General features: G+C 36.6%; 1 protein-coding gene across 2 annotated transcripts in view; it reads right to left on the reverse strand.

Annotated features, from left to right (window-relative positions):
- The window catches only part of LOC135196199 (GATA-binding factor 1-A-like), a 257512-nt gene that overhangs the window by 226286 nt on the left and 9497 nt on the right, over window positions 1–21729 (reverse strand). For both annotated transcript variants that reach the window (XM_064222803.1, XM_064222804.1), the window contains exon 2: window positions 19826–21548. In XM_064222803.1, the coding sequence (XP_064078873.1) occupies window positions 19826–20219 (394 nt within the window). In that variant the 5' untranslated portion in view covers window positions 20220–21548. The remainder of the gene's footprint in view (window positions 1–19825; window positions 21549–21729) is intronic.

Consider the following 21729-nt stretch of genomic DNA (forward strand, 5'->3'; position numbering starts at 1 on the left):
GAAGATGCAACGCATTACTACCCTAAACCAATTCTCCTTCTACTTCAGTAATTGACTTATATTCTTATTGATCTGTTTATTAGTGTGCTTATTTCTTTTTTCTTTTTTAGAAACTGATCTGTTCGTTCTGTATTTCCTATCACCTTCTGTTAGTTCTTTCAAAAGAACACCATATTCTTCGGAAGCTTGAATCTATGGGCAATGTCACCTGTGGGCTTGCTGCATGTGAATAGAGTTCACGTTCTGAATAATTAAAACTACCTCTCGCCCGCCTCACCCCGGCGGCCCGGCCCCCCCCCGCCCCGCCCCCACCCCCGCCCCACCCCGCCCCCAACCCCCGCTCCCCCACCCCCCTTCTCTCTCTCTCTCTCCTTAACTTTCCGCTCGTTCTTTTCATCTTTTTCTTAGAGATGTCTATGGACATTTAGCCTGCCTCTCCCTCCCGTTTGAAAAACATAACGATAATATTAACCATAAAACACTGAAATCAGCGTCTAATAAGGGAAAGGTAGCGTTGATTGTTCCCCTTCCTTCACCATTTACCCTTAGTTTCTATACTTTTTTTTCCCATAAACTTATGTTTCACCTTCTTCTGCCTATATATGCTCAACTTCATTCGTATTATTCTCCTTCTTGTCCTTCTCCTGTTCCTTCACGTTATCATCATTCACGTACTCTTTCGCATCCTTTTTTTTTTTTTTTTATTCCTCTGCAGCCTCCTTTTCGCTTTCTTGCTCGTACTTCCCCCATTCTTCCATTTTCTCCTTCCCATTCTTCAACATATCCACCACGTCACTACCACCACAAACTTCTCCTCCTCTTCCCGCCCCCCTCCACTCCTCCTCCTCCTCCTCCTCCTCTTCCTCCTCTTCTCCACCTGATACTAGAGTAGCCCCTACCCCACCTATTAACCCCACTGAAGAGGAGACCACAGCGCCGCCCAGTGTCAATCATAATGTTAATGGCAACCTAAATCTGTCAGCTCTTGCAATTAAGCATTTGACTCCTGCAACCGATCATCTTGCGAGATTAGGATCTCTGGGACATTTAATGTCGCCTCCTAGAAAAAGAGAGAGGAGAAGAGAGAGAGAGAGAACGACATTAAGAACTGCGCGAGTCTAAAGTGTCTGAGTAAGTCTTAGTTTGATGTGAAAATATTTAGTCATTTCTTTTCCACTAAAGGCTCCACTTAATGCATTTGGTTCAAATTAGGCAAACTCTCTCTCTCTCTCTCTCTCTCTCTCTCTCTCTCTCTCTCTCTCTCTCTCTCTCTCTCTCAGTAATATCGTGTAACATCTATTTAACAACTAAAAGAATGACAAAAGAGTCGTATTGTTCACACTGATTGTCATGAAGACTTTTTTATTCATTTATTTATTTTTTATTTAAAAGTCATTTCAGAATGCGAATGATTAAATTACTCTAATTAGTTAATAAAGTAATTTTATACTACAAAATAAAAACAGATTTTCCCTCATTTTAATGCTTAATGAAGCGTCGTTTTGGAGTATGACATTAAGACGCTGACCGATTGGTCAACAACTACTTTTGAATATGGTGAAGTAAGTTTAATTGGCTAAACTTGATTTGTTTATGAAGATTCTTAACAGTCTAATCAAGAATGATTTTTAGAATGAAATTACAAAAAATGATTTTGACTTATTATTCAAGACTTATATGTGAATGATATGATGGGGTTTTTACCCATTAACCCAAAGTTATATTAAAATAGCTCGTCGAAATTCTGAGTAGTTAATCAAGTGTTATAATCGGATGCGTGATAAAAGTAATACAGCTTAATTAAGAGTTATGTCGAATGATATGATGTAATTTTGACTATTGATCAAAGTAATATTACAGAGGTATGCCAGGATATGAAATGATTGGGATTCGTCTATCCGGAGTTACATTAATTCGAGGATCTTTTCCATATTAATCAGCAGGTTTTATTAAAATGAGAGACCTTTGACGTACAAATTAAGATAAATATCGATTGGTATGATGTTATTAATTTAAACATAATCAAGTATTGTATCAGAATACTATAATGGATGTTGAGTGATTATTAAAGGGTTATATCATTTGGTAAGGTGGGCTTAATATTTATATTATATTGTACTGATATTATGGTATCTTAACCAATTGAGTAGAAATTATACTGGAAAAGTACGATGATATTTTAACTGAATTTTTAAGTGTCATATCAGGATGTTGACGGAACTAAGATTAGTCGATTGGTATGAGTCAGTTTTGACAGAATTGTCGAGAGCTTTTCAGTATTAATTAAAGGTGCTTTCAAGAAAATGATGGAAATGTAAATGACAAATTAGACTGCAAAGTGGAACGGAATAATGGAATTTTTCAAGAGGTACAATGAAATGATAGGATGGAACTTTGCCACATTAGTAAAAAAAAAAACGTGAAAAGAAATTATCCTGAAGCTTAAATGATTATTCAAAAGTTATTCCAGAAAAGTGTTCGAGGACTTTGGCTGATTGATGAAGAGTTTATATAAGCGACTGATGTGTCGGATATCTGACTGATCTGTGACTGGTGATAGTATGATGTGATTTTGACTGATAGTCGAGAGATATGATAGGGGTTTGTTTGTTTCATCATTAGTTATATGGCGATCATCGTACAAAATTTCATTATTTTTCATGATTTGTATCGAACTTGCATAAAGGGATTTTTAACTGAATTAATGAGACTGTACCAATATGTGAACGAAAGAACGGAATTTTGAGTTAGTAATCAGGAGTTTTACTGGAACGATTCGATACGATATGGAACGGCTATTTGAAGTCAACTTGAATTCTGATAATTTGGGTTTTCCGAATAATTAAGTTATTTTAGACGATCGTCAATGGATTTTTACGGCCTACTGAGAAAACAGTCACTGAACTAGTGTAACATACAACCGTGACAGCTTGTGGTCTGGCGAGCAGTGTTGACCAACTCCTGGATAAAGACAATTTTTTTTTATTTACTTTCTTGGAGAATTTCCTTTATTTCTTCTTTTACTGCTAACGTTTGTCTCGGGTTTCATTTTATGGATTTCTCGGACGGCTAGAACGACTCAATTCCCGCTTCCCGAGACATTTATATACTTTCCTCCTCCTCCTCCTCCTCTCCTCCTCCTCGCTCCTCCTCCTCCTCCACCTCCTCCTCCTCCTCATCCTCTTCTTTGTCGCATAATTATAGTTGGTGCTATTCTTTATCATCTCGTAGTTGGTTTACCTGATTTAGATGGTCTTATCTGTTAAAGTTGATGATAACTTTATCTGTACATCTGCCGGTAATCGCTGTTATCATTCTTGTTCGTCTTTTCATCTTTTTATTTGGTAAACGTTATTTTGTAGTTCTTGCTTTGTTAATAACAGTCTCTGTATAAAGAAACTAGTTTACTTTTTCATCATTTGCTAAGAGTCAATCTGGTAGTAGGAATGAATACCATAAAAGAATTAAAATCTCATAACTCCCGACAGTGTCATTTATACCACTTTGTCCTACAAGGTAAAAACAAATTTAAATGGATAATAGAATAAATAATGTAAACTCATCAACTTATCTATATCTTAAGGATTCACGTGATATCTATAAAAATAAATATTTAATTATAAATTTTTTTCACTGTCTGGCATTTCCGTCCATTGTTACGGATTGCCATCTGATTTAAGGAATTCTTTAGCACTGTTATTCCGTCAAAAGTAAATTAATATCATCTTGACCTCAGCACCAAAAAATTTAACACAGGCGCTGCCATAATAAAATTATTCTATTTTTATGAATTGTCATTTTATTTTTATTTTTTTTACCAGCTTAGGCTAAAGAAACCAAATTTTGTTATTTGTAGCACCGATCATATTCATTGTGTAACTTAGCAATACACCTGTTTAAAATAACTACTCTGACGGGTCCTGTTAGGAACAATTGAGACTAATGCAAAATATGAATGTTAGTAATGATCATGTTAAAATGTCTTCCGTGACTGACCCTGTCCAATGTGATCTTGATTACTGAATCAAACAAACGTTGTCGAAGTCCCACTTTAAGCAAATCATATACATTTGCTGAAGCCATGGTTATAATTCGAGTCCTCTTCTTATAAGATTTAAACAGGTAAGTAAAAAAACCCGTTGTCATATATTGAAACAGACTTTTAAATCGTCATTAATATTAGTTTACCTGAGCCTTGCTCTTAAGACGTTTTTTATGGTCCTGGCCGTTGAGCGCATGCGTGTAATGAAATGTACCTTGATATCATCAGCAATATTAAGTTCTTATAACTCAAAAGGAATACATTGTCTTTACAATAACAATAGGCACGGTTCAGTTCATCAGGAGTTCAAAGTGTTCTAATGGCTATTAATCAGGTACACAAAATCATATGAAATTAGATGGTAATCACCCTTCATAAAGTTGGTTTCATTGTGACCTTGTTTAGAATATATTGCCAAATGTAATTAAACTTTTGGCACTATCTTTTCTGATTTTAAGGCCATGGTGAACTGGAAAATTTTATATTGTAATTGTACTCTCTCCCTAAGATATCATATATTTTCATATTGAATTAGGTGTTACCTTAAAATGAACAAGTGTCACACAAATCCAAGAACTGTCTTATAATATTATAACAATAATAACCTGAAATGCTCGTCTGATGAGTTGACCTAACCCTACGCGAAAGATAATGTGCAACGCTGTGACTTTCATGATTATGTAAATGCGGATGACACCAATAACAGCTCATCTCTTTATGAACTCTAATTATAAAGGTACAGTGAGCGACCGCCCATCCGACAGATGGGCACTGATAAAGAGCTTGAAAAAGACAAAGAATTCTGAAGGAAAAGTGGGCAATAGCGAAGAAAAATCAAATAAAAAACCCTTTATCAGGGATGAGGCTGCAGTGACTTGCAGTTGATGCTGGTGATATTTTTCTTTCCGTAATTTGGACTTGACTTTTATTCAGCATAATCTTTTGTTTGCTTTTTCGGGAAAATGTCAAAAGTTGAACCAACAAAATACATTTTCGGATAAATGTAGAGGCATTCACATAAGGACTAGCAGGAAACTAATTCAATTTGCTATTGATTATAGACAAACGACTCCGAGAAGCTATTATCTTGCTTGTATACAGAGAGAGACCATCTTTATGCGACTGTTCAGCCTCCTGTTATTTCTCTCGCCTTTTTGCACTTCATATGATGAATGATTAAGCAAATTATCGGTGGCTTCAACATTGTGGTCAAAGCGGAGAATGCCGTGGAACCTCCTTTGAAGGAACCCCTCACCCCCGCCTGACCACCGGCTCTTTTCTTCCAAGTGCCTGCTTTTTCTACCATTGTTCGACAGAGGAAAGCGTCAAGCATTGCTTTTCTTATCCGGTCGTGCGAAATCGTCGATCGGATCCGGATATCGTGGTACGGATTAAGAAGAGTCGAGTGTAATTGCAGTAAATAACACGTCAAGCGTAAATAACGGCGCTAACTAGACCGCCGACCGTAAATCAGCGGTTAAATAGCGAGTATCGGACCGGGCGTGTCATCTCCCTCACTTAGATTTGCGACCAGCATCCAGATAACGGCACGATAATAACAATTTTCATCCCTGTAAAGCGCCACGCTGAAAAAAAATTATTGGCCAGAAACGCACTGCGCTCGAAAAATATTGGCTACAAAATATGCTTGTTGGTACCCAGAACATGATGCGTAATTATTGGCTGCGTGAAATGTTTGTGATACGGGTTGGGTTTTGGTGAGGACTAAGTCGCCCAAGAAGATGATGATGGTAATGCCGCTGGTGTGAAGCTGCACCAGAGATTGGGATCTTCTTCTTCCTGGAAGAAGATTGAGAGAGAGAGAGAGAGAGAGAGAGAGAGAGAGAGAGAGAGAGAGAGAGACTGCGAAAAGTTGCATCTATATGGTCGTATGACACCTCGTTTGTTTGAAAATATTACACCTTTCCTGATAGGTGATGAGCTCTTTTATGACCTTCGGAGCTTTTTACACAACATTCTATTGATTCTAACAGATTTCTCAAACTGGCTAGGGACATTATTGTTACTAAGAGCGGTACTAGAAGTAACAGTAGAATTTTGGAAAAGCTGGTAAGATGGTGATGATGAGAACGATTGTCTCGTTTTGTTTAGCAAAAAAAAAATCCAGAGAAAACTTTATTGTGGGCGATTTTAAGATATACATTTTAGGAAGCTTTCGGGTTCGGACGACAAAGCGTTGCCAAGAGTTTAATGATCACTAATGATATGTTTAGATCTTGGTCATTCCTTTACCCACTTTACGAAATTAAGAATCTCGAAACGACTCTGTGCAAAGAAAGGAAGCCCAGTAGCGCCATTTCCTTCTCCCCATTACTCCATTTCCCTATATTTTTCTTTACTGCTAAAAGCCGTAGACAGTCGTTAGAAAGATAATTAAAGGATGATCAAATTTGAGATGACCACAGAATATTAGTCAGCAATCAAGAGTACTCAAATTTTCATCAGCTAGGTACTGCCTTTTAAAATGAAGTTCTCAATGTCGTTTTAAATCGTCTTGTCTATCGCACAGACAAATGACTATGATTAAGGTGCGATTCGGTAAATCACAAAGAAGTTGACTTTTATGCGAGAATCTGAGTATGGAAAATCCTTTATAATTTGCTAAGACGAATTATAAACTATTAGTTTAAAATTCATCATTGCAAATGATTACTCTTTTACACTAATCTAGGACTACGAGGTCAAATTCTATCTGATGATGCTATTACAGAAATATATTTCGAACTGTCAGGTTGGCGGAATGGAAGAAAGCTTTTCCCATCCGGTGGCTCGAAGCTTTGACGGGATGGAGTAGAGATAATAGACATAAAACTATTTTCTCCTTAACGTAAAAAACAGTTAAAATTAAGAGAATTGAACAGGAGAATCTGTTTACTGTTTACTTCTCTTAATTTTTCTCTTTTTACGTTAAGGAGAAAATAATTTTATATCTACGTATTATCTCTAGTCTATCCCGTCAAAGCTTCGAGCCACCAGATGAAGAAAGCTTTCTTCCTATTTTGGAGATGAGGATTTGCTGGGTACCACAAATGAGGATGTTTAACCATTCAGCAGAATCTCTACTTATGGTAGACTATGGCTAACAAGTTATAAACAACAGAGATCCGTAGATAAATAGACATATAGAAGTGTTTGAGTTGGCATAATGAACATATCAGGAGGAATTTCCTACAAAGAACAACTACAGACCCATTTTTCATGCTACTTTTCCTAACATTCGAGATTCAGGCAGTATTGATATGTAGCCATTTTATAGCCACCTTCATATTAAAACATTTAATATATATCTCGTTTATGAAAACTATTCAAAGACATATTTCCATCTTTACATCATACAGTACTTACGTGTCTGACAGTAAAGTAACTTTGATTTTGCAGCATTTGTATTTGGGATAAACGTTCTATTACCGATAGATAAAGAAGTCCAAAGCTTATGAACACAAATAACAGCCTGCTGCATCTCATGCAAAATATTGAATGTTTCAGTGGACACTGCAGTCGCTCTGAAATGCCGAGTTCAATGATGGGGAAACCATAGTTGTTGCCTTCCCTCCACAAGGCGACGTAATAGGTCAACCCTTCACTTACATTTATTTCCGCTGATCCTTTCAAGTCGTTCTGTGTCCATTATGAACACATGGAGCATTTAGAACCACTTTCCCAATTAAGTGTTGCATCGATTGGCTCTTTAATACTTTGTCTGCTTTTTTTAAGAATTTCGTTTGCGAAAGTTCGAAGACCCAAAGGCCAAATACTTATTTGTACTTACACACACACACACACACACACACACGCATATATATCTATATATATATATATAGTATATATATATTTATTATATATATATATATATATATATATATATATATATATATATATATATATATATCTATATAGATATATATATATATATATATATAACTTCTGTTGTTCACTTTTTACCAGATACCTGTGTAATCCTCAAATTCTTCACACGTTTTGGATCTAAAAGCATATATATATATATATATAATATATAATAATATATATATATATATATATATATATACAACACATATATATATATATATACATAATATATAATATATATATATATATATTTATATATACACACACATATATATATATATATATGCATATATATATCTATATATATAGCTATATATATTATATATATATATATGTATCTATATATATATATATATATATATATAGCTATATATATATGTATATATATATATATATATATATATATATATATATATATATATATATATATATATATCATGTGTGCGTGTGTGTGCTATGGACAGGATTAAGTGCCACATTAGAGGTCATTAAGGGCAAAGCAGAGGGTAAACAATTGGGAGCTGAAGTCCTGTCCGGTTACAAATCTGGATTTTAAAGAGTGTCTGTGCGGGATCGTGCATTCCTTTGTCTTAATGGGAGTGGCCGATAAGGCAATGATATGATCTTTTGTGATAATGTGGGGCACTGAGGTTACTGGAGCCATACGTGATAACGTGGAAAATCGAAGCTCTGTTTGCCTGTTGGAAATGTAAGCTGACTGATATTCAGTGCCTTACGGTGTATTTTCTTATTTCTTTTGTTTGAGGATTTTCTTATTATTAATGCATTTCCTTTCGTTAATTTCTTTTCATAATATCATGGATACTATCCCACATTATTTAATTTTGGTTTAATATAAATATTTGTTTGTTTGAGAGATGTATATGGGTAGACCATATACGGAAGGGCAAAAACATGGGAAGTGAAGTGGGAGACTGTTGAGACATCTATCGTAAGTTTTGACCAATGGACGTTTTGTATTAATATAGAACATTTAGTGTCGGTTTGTGGGAAAGGAAATTTGGTTTTCGTGGTGTTTTCGCTCCGGTTTTATTGACATTTGAGGTGGGCGTTTAATGCCCGGCTTTAGCTTATTTCCATTTAACCAGTATCATGTTGGGTTTCCAAAATACAGCCTATGAGAGAGAGAGAGAGAGAGAGAGAGAGAGAGAGAGAGAGAGAGAGAGAGAGAGAGAGAGAGAAGGCGATGTCTGTGAAAGAAAGAAACAGATCTTCGATCGAGTCTGCCAACTTCGCAGGTAAGTGAAATAACGGAAGCCTTAGGCATTAACAGATTTTGTGGCAGCGGACTGATTCGAGCCCACGCCTCCGAAGATGAATTCTGGTAACTGCTTCAATTTGTTAAACGAATACTAACTCGGCCATTGGCATAGGATTCCAGTGACCCTTAGCCTTTCACTATAAGTGTCTTGCGAGTAGGTGTATGTAGCTTAGTTTAAAACCAAGCTACATGACATCTACTTTGGACACCCTGAACTAGATTTATTATCAAAAAAGTATTTTGTAATTTTAAAAAGAAACTGTCTCTCTTAGTAATACTTGTTCCAAGGACGTTTAGTCATTTGGTGTTGGTATTTTTGTTATTTTCTTTTCACTTTGTCACTTGTTTCATTGATCCTCTGCAGATATTCTTATACTTTCAAATAACAAAAACATTAGTCCTCGTGAAGACACTCAGCAACTCAAATGACAATCTTGTCCAAATTAGGAATAAAATAAAGCCGAGAAAAACACTGCAACTTGAGGTACAACGACACCAACACTAGAAGAAAGGTAATGGCAACGCTGATACTTCTGAACGACGATAGCGATGAGCATACTTGCGACGAGCTCAGTTGCGATAAGCGATAATATTATGAATGCAGTCTGGGTAAAGAAAAAGAGAAGCCTCGACAGCAGACTCGAGCCAATTAATTATCGATCTCGATATTCATCTCCTATCGCCGAAATTTACTCCTGCCGTCTTTCACAAACTTATTTCCGAGAATATGTAATTTACTCTATACGCAATCAATTGCAGTCGCTAACAACAGTAGTAATTTATTTCTGATAACATTGTTAATTGAATTTGTGACTCAGTCTTTTCCTGGTGCTCCGTTGCTTGTCCAGAGGTTGTGGAAGGGACGGCGGTGGTCCAGCCGGGAAATATATGATGGCCTGGTTTCCAATTTATCGTTATTGTTATTCAGTAACGAGTTTACTTCACTGCTAGTTTCCGATGGGGAGTTTAGCAACGCTTTGTATGGTCATTACAGTTATGGGTAACCAATGAAGACCAGGCACTTGTTTGTAGCTTTATTCCATGTAAAAACGTCCTCAGACTACACACTTTATTAGGAGATAAATATGTATTTGTATATATATATATATATATATATATATATATGTATATATATATATATATATATATATATATATATATATATATATATATATATATATACATATATATTATTGCTTTATCAAGGAGAGTTTGTTTATACTCCAACTGAATCTGCTTGGTTTATATTATTATTATTATTATTTCTTTATTAACAGGGTACTTGAAAATATTATGGACTGTTCAATCTGAAATTATCCAGGGAGGTTAAGTATCAATTATTGTGGACTTACCATGCAATTTCAATGTTTTGGTATTTCCATCTGTCGGTCTCTTGACAGAATTATTTAATAATTAATCTGATATTTCCATAAACAACGGGAGGTGAGGTACTTCTGACCCAAACACCTGCCCAGTGAAATAAGATGTGATCCAGATCTAGAGGTGATAACAGGGAACCCAAGCTATGCAGAGAGTGTTGCTGTGGAAAATGGCACCTAGTTGCTTCTGTACTATGGTTGCTATGGTATGGCATTATGCTTATATATGTTAATAGCCTCTAAAATAAGCTTGTGAATTTAGGCTCTCTACCTTGATTTCTATACTCTGGGGTTTCTCTATGGTTTTTGTACCAAAGATTTGGCGACAAACTCTGCCATGTCTTTGTTACTGAAGGTCTGTGCCATGATCTTCATTGTTTCATGGTCTGAGTAACACGTGGCCTATGTGACTGTTTGATGGACTCTTGACATGGAATGAGTGTTATGGGGATCTTTACCATTGAATCTTAACCACTGACTTTGTGGTAAGTTAAGGGCTCTATAACATGAACCTTTCCACAGACTTTGTAATTTCGTGCCATCAACAGTACCATGATTCTTATTGCATGGCCTCAATACTGCAATATCTGTATTATGGCTGCTAATATGGCCTCACCAGCATAGAATTCTGTGCTATTAGCCATAATATTTATGAGTCTGTAATGGACTCAATACTATGGCCTCTGAATCTTGGCATGTTTACTATGACCTGTGTACCAGAGATTCTCTACCATGGACTCTACTCCATGGTTTCTATATCATGGGCTCTGTACGAAGTGCTGTGGCACACAGCCTTTGAGATTGTGTATTATGGTTCGGCAGTGTTAGTTTCTGCACTATGGACTGCATGGCATAGCCTCAACATGACGCCTTCTTTATTACTATGCCCTTGGTACTTGGTACTCTACTGATAACTGTTTGCCCTAAATCCTGTACCATGACCTTAGTACCATGGATTCAAATCTATCCTATGACCTAGGCACAAAGTCTTCATAATTTTGGATAACGTTTCTTCGCATGAAGTTACGATTAAAGAAACTTCCTCTTTTTTAGAACTTATTTTCGTAGCCTGTTTACTTCTAAGATGGCTTTCACTCTTTATTCGTCATTAATACTGCCAGAATGCTAAGTGCCATATATTAGATTTCCGATATCTACAAAGATAATGGCACTAACATCACGCGCTTTAGGTCTTCTTTTCTAATATTTTTGGATTATTGTTCCAGTCCTTTCGCAAGAGTTTCCTGTTTTATGTGAAACTGCTTGAGGTTTGATTTCCTGCTTCCCAACAATGGCAATTATAATTTAGACCATCACTGGGAAATTTCCTATATGTCTGACTATCTCCTAAATGTTTTATATGAAAAAGGTCGCCAATCACGTTTAGTGCCGACCTTCTAAAATCAATACGTGCTGCATGCTTTGCTGAGTATCCATGCAGACCCCTGTTTCCTTTTCCTGTAAAGTTATGTCATAGCATGGTATTCTTGACTGTGGTATAGATGTCGATACGTGCATGTTTAGGAAATGAATTATTACTACCTCAAGATCTATGTACTATCCCACACATTCATATATATATATACTATATATATATATATATATATATATATATATATATATATATATATATGTGTGTGTGTGTGTGTGTGTGTGTGTGTGCGTGCGTGCTTGCGTGTATGTGTGTGTGTGCGTGATAGTGCATAGATCTTGAGGTAGCAATAATTCAACGTTTTATGTAATTTGCTATTGTAATTCAGTATTTTCAATTCATTCAAGAAGAAAAGATGGATGTCCATAAAATATTTCGGTTTAAAATTTTTATGAAACTATTTGTTGTGCTGAAATTGCTCCGTTATAAAAGAACAAAATTAAAGTCAATGTTGCTTTATTGTTCGAAAGTAAAGTAATTGTTGTTTCCTTGTTCATCTTCTTATGACTAATTTCTATTTCAAGAAAAAGAAGAGAAGAGGAACCATGTCAGGTTCCCAAGACTTTTGCGAGAGACATCTGTTTTCCTTTTGTTTACTTCCCCCGGCCTTAAACATTTCTCCCCGGATACAGATAAAGAACGAGAAACCACCTGATGCCAAAAGCAATGATCTTGTCTTCGAATCTGTCCTGGCAAGAACAACAAACAGAGCTCAGCTATCAAGGCAGATATCAGATAATTGCTAAATTTATAAGTACGACATCGGAATAATTTATCCGATAGTGGCATGGGCCATATAAGTGCGAGCTATCGCGAATGCTATCGAGATCGCCACTATCATAAAGCCATATATTGATCGGGCTTATCTTCCGAACCCATTCCCAAGCCCATAGCTTGCCAACCTTCGATTTAAAGCCTTGATATCAAAAGCCATGTTCGCGTTTGTAGGCGTTATCGGTAAGGGCTCATTCATCGGGTTTTATAGGCGATTTCCGCTCTTAAGGGCGACCGCCGGTTGACACTGTTGTTCTCGAGGATGTTGAGATCGAACGTCTTCTTTACGCGTGCAACAGAAAATACCGTTGGCACCCGGAGACCTTCGCTCCGTTTTCTGGTTTATTTTCGTATAATGTCGTTACTGGATTTCTTATTTCTGTGAGGATTCTTGAGGATTTCAAGACGAGGGAAGCATTTCTTTCGCTAAGGTGGATTTGTTCCTGATAATTATTGCAACTCGGGGAAATGAGAAGAACTCTAATGATCTAGTTAAATGAAGTCAACTTGCAAATTCCTTCTATTTATAATGAATTTTTATCGTAATTGAGTAAGCTATAAAAATTCCGACTTCAGCAAATTCGCGCAACGAGACATGCCTCTTTAATGGGCCTTCGGTAAGAATCGCTTTTATTATACATTTTATGCGTAATTTATAACCTCACTTTGCTCGTCTCTGATAACATCTAACTAGCACACTGGCACACTTGCTTCTCGAAAAAGATAGTTTTACTTTTATATTATCCATAAATTAGACGAATCAATACTGTGCGTAGGATAATATATTCAACTTGATATTATTTATTGAAGAATTTCCTATTTCACCAATTGAAGGAAAGCTTGGCCAGTTGATTTTCCTGAATAATAAAATACAAAATCCAGTGCAGATGTCACCGTTTTTTTTTATTTGTTCCTTCGCCATCAGACAAGGCTGGCTTATATAGACGCTAGTTTAAGGAGTAAATGAATGTTTCCTTTGATACTAAAATTAATTGATATTTCTATAGTACCGCTCATTGGAGAGTTAAAGATGATTATGCCATTGCCAGGACTATCTTGAGATGTGACAATAATTTCCTTTCGTTAAACAAAATTGATGTCCAGGCTATTTGCAGCTCTAAGATTGAGTTGCCTGTGTCAGGATAAAAAAAATTCCAGTACTGAATTGTTAGTGTTGTCATCGATTACATAAAGCTGAGGCAGTCATACTATGACCCAAGTAGTGAATGCCCAACAGAAATACTTCTACTGTTTGTAGCACTGACGCAAAAATGTTAGTTGGCGGCTTTAATGTTTGGGCGGAGTTATTCTGAGTGTCATCTAATGTACCAGGAAAATTGTCATTGCGTCTTGAGACGTGTTAGAGGATGATATTAAGTCAATCGAACTATACGCTAACAGGTTTATCATCAAGAAATCAGAGTTTAACTAACTATATAAAACGCTTATGTCATTTTACAGTTTTTAGACGCATAATTTGTGATAAAGTGGGAATTATTATTAGTTCTAGTGTAGTTCTGGTAAATCAGCTGCTTGATTTTCTAATAGGAATAATGCAAACCGAATGGAATGGTGTATATTCCACAACTGGAATTTCTGAACAGATTTATAATTTAATTCAGCCGTTAAGATTGTAAATGGGTAAAAGCTGTTCCATATTTCTCTGAGCTCATTACTTGTCAGAATGTATGAGTTAGTGAAAATTCTACTCATATGAAAGGAGAGAGGAAAGCTGCAGAAACCAGTAATTTTCCAATTGCCTGTAAGAGGAGAATTTAAAATGAATATTAGTTAGACTGTGTTTTGAAAGATTTAAGAACGATGACAAGTGAATGAACGGAGTCAGCAAGCGTATGTGAAGAAAGAGAGCTGGAAACATACAGGGAGAGGAAAAGGCACATGGCAGGTGTGACAAGTTGGCAGCAAGAGCTCTGCGGAAAATGTAGAAAAGGAGACCGTTGTCATTTAAAGAAGTAAAGCGTGTTAGTATGTTGGGGATTGCTGAGCAAGTCTCACTGATGGCAGTGGAATGTTTGTGACGAATTTAAATAACAGACGAAATAGGAATCTATATGATTATACATATACTTCTAACGATTTCTTATGAAATAAAAAAGGTTGCAAGGACAATCAGTGAAGGAAGAAAAGTAACAGAGTAATCGCCATTGGTGGATGGATGGTGGTGGCAGGGGTGTGTGGAGGGGACAAAAGATAGCCTCGCATCAATCTTTTTGTATATTTCTGATTTGGTTCAGTAGCAAATATCATTGACCAAAAAGGTTTCTATTTTCAGGAAGAGTAGAAACTCGCGCGAGAGACATCTTATAACAACCTCGGAAAGGTTGTAACGCTCTGCCGATAGGAATACTGTTTTGGCTGTGAAGCAAATATGAATGTCCCTGGGTCTTTTTACACGAAGTTCAACTGCTAAACGGAATAAGTGAGCGGCGTGGTTGGCGGAATGTATTCTTCTAAGGCACCTGTCATTTTAGAGACAGGACTTTGCCTTGAAAGAATAATGCGTTCACACGCACACACACACAGAAGGCTCTGGGACGTTTCCAACGTACAAATTCTAGCCTCTTTGGATCGTCTGCGCGGAAAAACCCTCATTTATTCCTGCCTCGCCAGGAGTCTGTTTAACCGGACATTTCGCGTTTAAAAGAAGGTTGGTATAAAATCCAAGCTGCAATAATAAAATCGGAAAACAACAGCAACTGATCGAGATTGTGGAAGCTGATACCCGGCACTTGTCATCGGGTTTCAAGTTGGGGGAATTTTATGAGCTTGTAAACACCGTTTTCTTCCTCCACATTCTTTCTTCCCTTCCACTTTTTTTCTCCTCGTCTTTTTTCCGCCTTCATCGTTCTTTTTTCTTTTACTTTTTATCGTCCTCGTTCACTGGTTCTCCTTCCTCATTCTTCGTCCTTTCGATTCTCGATTTAAGAGAATTCATGCAACGATTTGCGATGCCAAATTGATATAGATGACTGACTTCATGCGGAAGAAAAGTCGATAGGGCGATCATTCCTTCTTCTCTGCTTAGACTCGGTTTGACAATGTGCCATTTTCTCGATTTATTTTGTACAGTTTCAGGCTTCAGCGTTCTTGTGCTCGTCCTTCGGTAGTTCTTTGCGTTAATTAGTACATTTTCATGCTAATAACACTTATTTTGCAATTTTTGCGATCTGCTCTGCTTCTGCCTTGCACACCAAGGGCAGCCTATGCTATAAATATGTTCGCACAAGCGAAACCAAAATCGTTCTTTTAATTTGTTTGTGAAAATGTTTTCCTTCTCTGTGTGACAACCACTTTCGGTTCTATCTCAAAGAGTTGGCAAAATGTCATTCTAGTTCCTGTTTGTCTTCCTGTGTCTTCGTATCGAAGTGGTGATCATATTTTCATGCCGGCATATTTATCTGACAGCTGATATGTTTCTATCTTCGAAGGCATGTTAGCGTATTTGCAGCGATATGAGGCTATCTAAGAACTTCTCAGTCGGTTTCTTGGAAGAAAGAAACGAGGCTTTGTTAGAAATATGCCATGTGGGTTTGCACTTCGAGGATTTGATCACATGTTAACTCCCAAACAACCCACTCTCTTTGTTTGCGTGTGTGTATGTGTATATATATGTATATATAATTATATATATATATATATATATACATATATATAAATATATATATATATATATATATATTATAGATATAATTATATATATATATTATATATATATATATATATATGGATTTGGAAATAAATGGTGACCTTTTGTGCCATATACGTGTGTGTGCGTGTATTGCATCAGAAGTCTTTTATAAGCAGAGACTAGAGGGTGTTTAACCTGGTCCTCTCCAGGTTTTTTTGGGATGAGGTTGATACTACAAGAACATTTTTTACCTAGCCAAGACTAACTTCAGTCGACTAATTACAAATTGTCTAATTCACTGCTCAGGTCAACAGGGTCGCCATGGTTATGCAGGAAAAGGGTGGAGAATATTCCTCCCTGTCGGATCTAACTTGTATTGGTGAGAATAATTTATTGTCTATTGAGTTACGGAGACCAAGAAGGAGAGATAGAATAACTGTTGAATATGCTAGATACCTTACGGCGTGGGAGGTTAGATCACTCAGGAGTAACATTCACCATAATTAACACGTCAAAAAATAAACGAAAGATATTCAGTGCAAATAGGTTCCATCCGAAATATTGGTAGTCAAGTATGACACTCTCTTACGATCTTCAAGTTTGTGAAAGTGAAAAACACTGGTTAGAGAGGCAGAGAGTCAAGTCTTGAAGCCAGAATTCCTTTCAGCTTAGTTTATTCTACAAACCTTTGTGTATGTTTGGCCATTATCTCACATGATGAAAAAAGAAAAAATAAAGAATGCGAGCGTAGTTATGGTATATAAAATATATATAATGTGCAAAAATACTGTACAAAAATTCAAGCCCGCTTGACAGAACCTTAAATACGACTAAAAGCCGCATATGAGAGATGAAACCATACAAACTTTGGTTATGAAATAATTTTATATGTGGTTTGTTTCAGTCATTAAGTTCCTCTTGTGAAAAAATAGCATTTAGCATCATGCTGAGACAATCCCCACCTGTTTCTGTCCGTTATAAGTGAAAATATATCAGCACTAAAGGTAACTGCTTTCGATATCTCCCAATAAATTTTGGATTCTCCATTAGGCATCGACTGATGATGCTGAACTTCGGTTTAGAACAAAAATTAATTATGATTCGTCATTTACTTGCATCTTTCGGTGTATCATTTGGTATCGGAGATATGAACCAGCTGGCGTGAAACTATACCAGTCAATAAGATTAGAAGATTTTCCACTGGTTTTGTAAAACTATTTCCTGTTGATCATCAGTTGCCCCGGTTTCAAAACTGCAAACCTGTGCAGAAAACATTCTCACGTCAATCACATTCAAAATCTGCGATAAGAATGGAAAGTTCATTTTTTAAAAAGAAAATGATGAAGCTCAGCATTACACTGCTCAATTTTTATAATGGGAACAATTGCTTATCATCTTCGGGTTGTAATGATAGAAATTATTGAGGTGATAATTACAGATGGTGATTACAGTGTTTCACAAATCCCCAAGATAGATATCCTGTCTTAACCAGTGGACTGTGACTTTGGTAAAAATGTTATGGAAAAAAAATTATATAAAATTATGAGGTGGAATTTTCATACCAATAACTATAAAAATAGTGTGAAAGGAAAAAAATTTTTATTTATGAAATCTGATACGATATCAGAAACAGTTCATTGAAATTTAAGAAACACTGGACTTTCCGAGATAGACAAAAAAAAAAGCAGATTTTCAAATTCGATGCAATTTTCCTTTTATTCGTGACTGGAGCCATACATAACTCTCTCTCTCTCTCTCTCTCCTCTCTCGTCATCATCGCTCTCTCTTCTCTTCTCTCTCTCTCCTCTTCTCGTCTCGTCTCTCTACTTCTCTCTCTTTCTCCTTTTCCTCTCTCTCTCTCTCTCTCTCTCTCTCCTCTCTCTCTCTCTCTCTTCCCAGTAAACGATGCAGTAAGATACAGCATACTGAAACTTATTGCACAGCTGATTATGGGTGTCCTGCTCGTGGTGACGAGATACTTATGAATAGATACTACAACTTATTCTTGTTATTTCTGCTCCTGGTCCCTCTGCCTGGCCTGATTTGTTATCTGAGGTGACTGGTGAGATTAGTTTATCTGCAAAAATCCTTTCAGGCTTTCAGAGAACAAATTGAATAACGCCCAGCCTTCAATACGGGGTAATTATTACATGTCCAGTGGAAATGGTGAGGATCATAGGAAAAGTCTCTCTCGTGATATAAAAGGCTAAAGGGCAAGCTTCCATCAACATGACCCTTTCGTCATCACCATCATCATGAAACTATAAATATTAATAATAATAATATTAATATTAATAATGGCAACCATATTCAATATGGAGCTTAACTAAAAACACAAAAGTCAGCGTGCAAAAGAAGGCGGGAGAAGTGTGAGGTTACTATTCGCCAAAGAAAATAACGCCAGAATCGGAAAAGAACTTTTCGCCATATTTAGGAGAAGTACAAAAATCTGATAACTTTTGTAATGTTAAACGTAGATACTCTTTCAGGGCCATTCTTTTTTTTGTCTAAGGATTAGTTGAGGGGACACTAGGATATCGGTTTCTGTAAAAAAAAAATCAGAAATAGTACAATACCCTCCATTCAATTCTTTAGGAATTTATAAGATTGCATCTGATATATTACTGGTAAATTTGGTATACGTAAAAAATTTGGGTTTTGTATTCAGTAGATGAAAATAATTCATGTTGGTAAAGGAACGAATGACTATTATTCATATGACTGACCTTTAGTAGTCGTATCAAATTAACTTAACATAAATTAATCAGTGAGAGGAAAAGTATTAAATAAACAAGCAAACAACTAAAGGTCAGAAGTGACACTTTCTTGTGCAAGGTTGAGATAATATTCAGTATTTATGTTGGAGTCTTCGTTGAAAGTATATTGTTTAATACTCTACATTCTGAAATAAAGACATACACTTAGAAAGCGAGAGATTCCGACATATGTTGCCTTTTTTAGTACATGTGACCTTTCAGTTGCAGTTATTCACAATTTAACTCTCTATGCACAGATATGTGTGTATATAGAAATGTATGTATAAACACGCGCGCACTGTATTTATCTATCTGTCTACTAATTCATCTATAGATAGATTAGATAGAAAAAGATAGAGATAGCAATAGAATGTTTTTATATAGATAATATTATTAATTATATAATATAGATATAATATAAATTAATATATATATTATATTAAATATAATACATGATATATATGTGTGTGTATAATATATATAAGAGAGAGAGAGAGAGAGAGAGAGAGAGAGAGAGAGAGAGAGAGAGAGAGAGAGAGAGAATGATTAAAAAATCCTTTTCAAACGTGATTAGTCTCAGAATGGTTATCTCATAGAGTAAACTACAATAATTGAAGAAAAATTCCAGTGACACTACTAACCATGGGTGGACTGGGAATACTGCTGCAGAGAATGTGCTGCGGAGGGGCTGTGGGCGTGAGGATAATATCTCGCTCTGTGGTCCCTTCCGGTCGAGTCTAAGGAGGTGAAGAACCTGTCTACCTCCGCCGGAGGGAGCAATGCCCCTTGATGGTCAACTGCGTGAGGATTTCCCATGACCTCACTGAGCGGTATTTGTGACTCTGTGTCCATGTCGGAGGGTATCCTGTGGGACGGAGGGAGTTCTGCCGAATCCTGGGCATCGAGACTCGATCCGTTATTCCCCCCGACACAGGACGACTCCACTTTCAGGAGCGGGGTGGGACAACCCTCGAGTCCCGAATGCGCTCCATGATCCTCCTCTTCCGGGTACCAGGTGTGGGTGTCGTCCTCCATGGTGCTTCTTCAGTCACAAAATAATCGTGCGCATGCGTTATCTCGCAAGTGGTCACTAAAAGCGTTTATGTAATCTCACAGAGGTTGCTGAATTTCTGAAAGTAGTTCCATCACTGAAATTCAACTTTATAATCATGACTTCGTCTATTTTCACTCGATTTTGTCACTAGAGGATGAAGGTTTCACGGTCGCCTTTTTCAGAGAATTAGTTTTTGGCGTCATCTGGCATCACTCGGCCGTTTGAACTCATTCTGTTTCCTTAAATGAGAAAAGCCTTGAAGGACGATTTCATCCTCCGGTAAGCTAAGTAGCAAAAACACTCTTCGGCAGATGGCGTTTGTGTGTCTCACATCAATTTCTCTCCTAACACACTATCTCCACAGATCAGTGTTATATCAGGGATCATTCATCAATAGCTCTGCGTCAACAAAGAACGACTTCGAGATGACGTTTAATGTTCACGATGACAGCGTTCACAACCAATCATTTTTTCTTATTTGGTATTTTTTGCTTTGGTCCTTTTTTCTTTCATTTTACACTTTTTTCTTACCCTCTTTCTTCCTCTTTTACACCATCACCACCATTTTGCATTATCTGTCCATCTTTGATGGCTGAAAGTCCGAATCTATATTGCAGCAGAAAACTTTCGAATCTCGACGGAACGTAACCATTATCTTGTCACTTGATCTAGAACAAGGGAAAAATAAGAAAAGAAAAAGAGACCATCAGGAGATAAGAATGATTTTACAACCTTTATCTGAGAGAAAGGCAACCATCAGTTTTTGAAGATACTCTGGTTTTTCTTTTTAAATCGTATTATGCAAATGAGCACTTGTTTTCTTACCCGATTGAGTGATTTTTCATTACTTTGTGTCCCTTGCAAGATTTTCTATGGCAAACCCTATTTTTGTTTTGCTGTGACTTAATTGCCCTATACATTGGTTTCGTTTGAAGTCAATATTTCACTGACGAGCTCTCATGAAACAGTTGGAAACTCCGTCTTATTGGTTCTTAATCGCAAGATGAATCATATCATTAACTTATACCAAGTTGTTATTTTGTTTTCATTTTTCTTCTTCATTTCGTCTCCCGTTTACTCCATCTAAACGCTTGTTTTTCTATGTGAAGTCTTTCATTATGGTTCTTCTTTACGTAGTTTTACCCTTCAAGAGATTGTATACAAGAGAAGTCGGCTGTAGACTCCTACAGCCACTCCAGCACCAATGGCCACCGGGAAGGATGAATCCACGTTGCAGTAGTCGGTGGACACGTTACGGAGACGACAAGGGCGTGACCGTTACTCCTTATCTCCGTTATCATCGGCATTATCTGAAAGACAAAGATGTTGATGAGGTATAGCAGCTTCCCTGGACCTAATCTCTCCTAAATCTACCGCCTCAGCGGAACCCGTTACTTTATGTAGCGAAAACTTCGAAGCTACCTACACTCTTAATGATATCTTTTAATTAGATAACTCCGGTTATTCAGCCTAGGTATATAACCATTAAGA

Source organism: Macrobrachium nipponense, chromosome 17 (genome assembly GCF_015104395.2).
Source record: "Macrobrachium nipponense isolate FS-2020 chromosome 17, ASM1510439v2, whole genome shotgun sequence".
In the NCBI taxonomy this organism is placed as follows: domain Eukaryota; kingdom Metazoa; phylum Arthropoda; class Malacostraca; order Decapoda; family Palaemonidae; genus Macrobrachium; species Macrobrachium nipponense.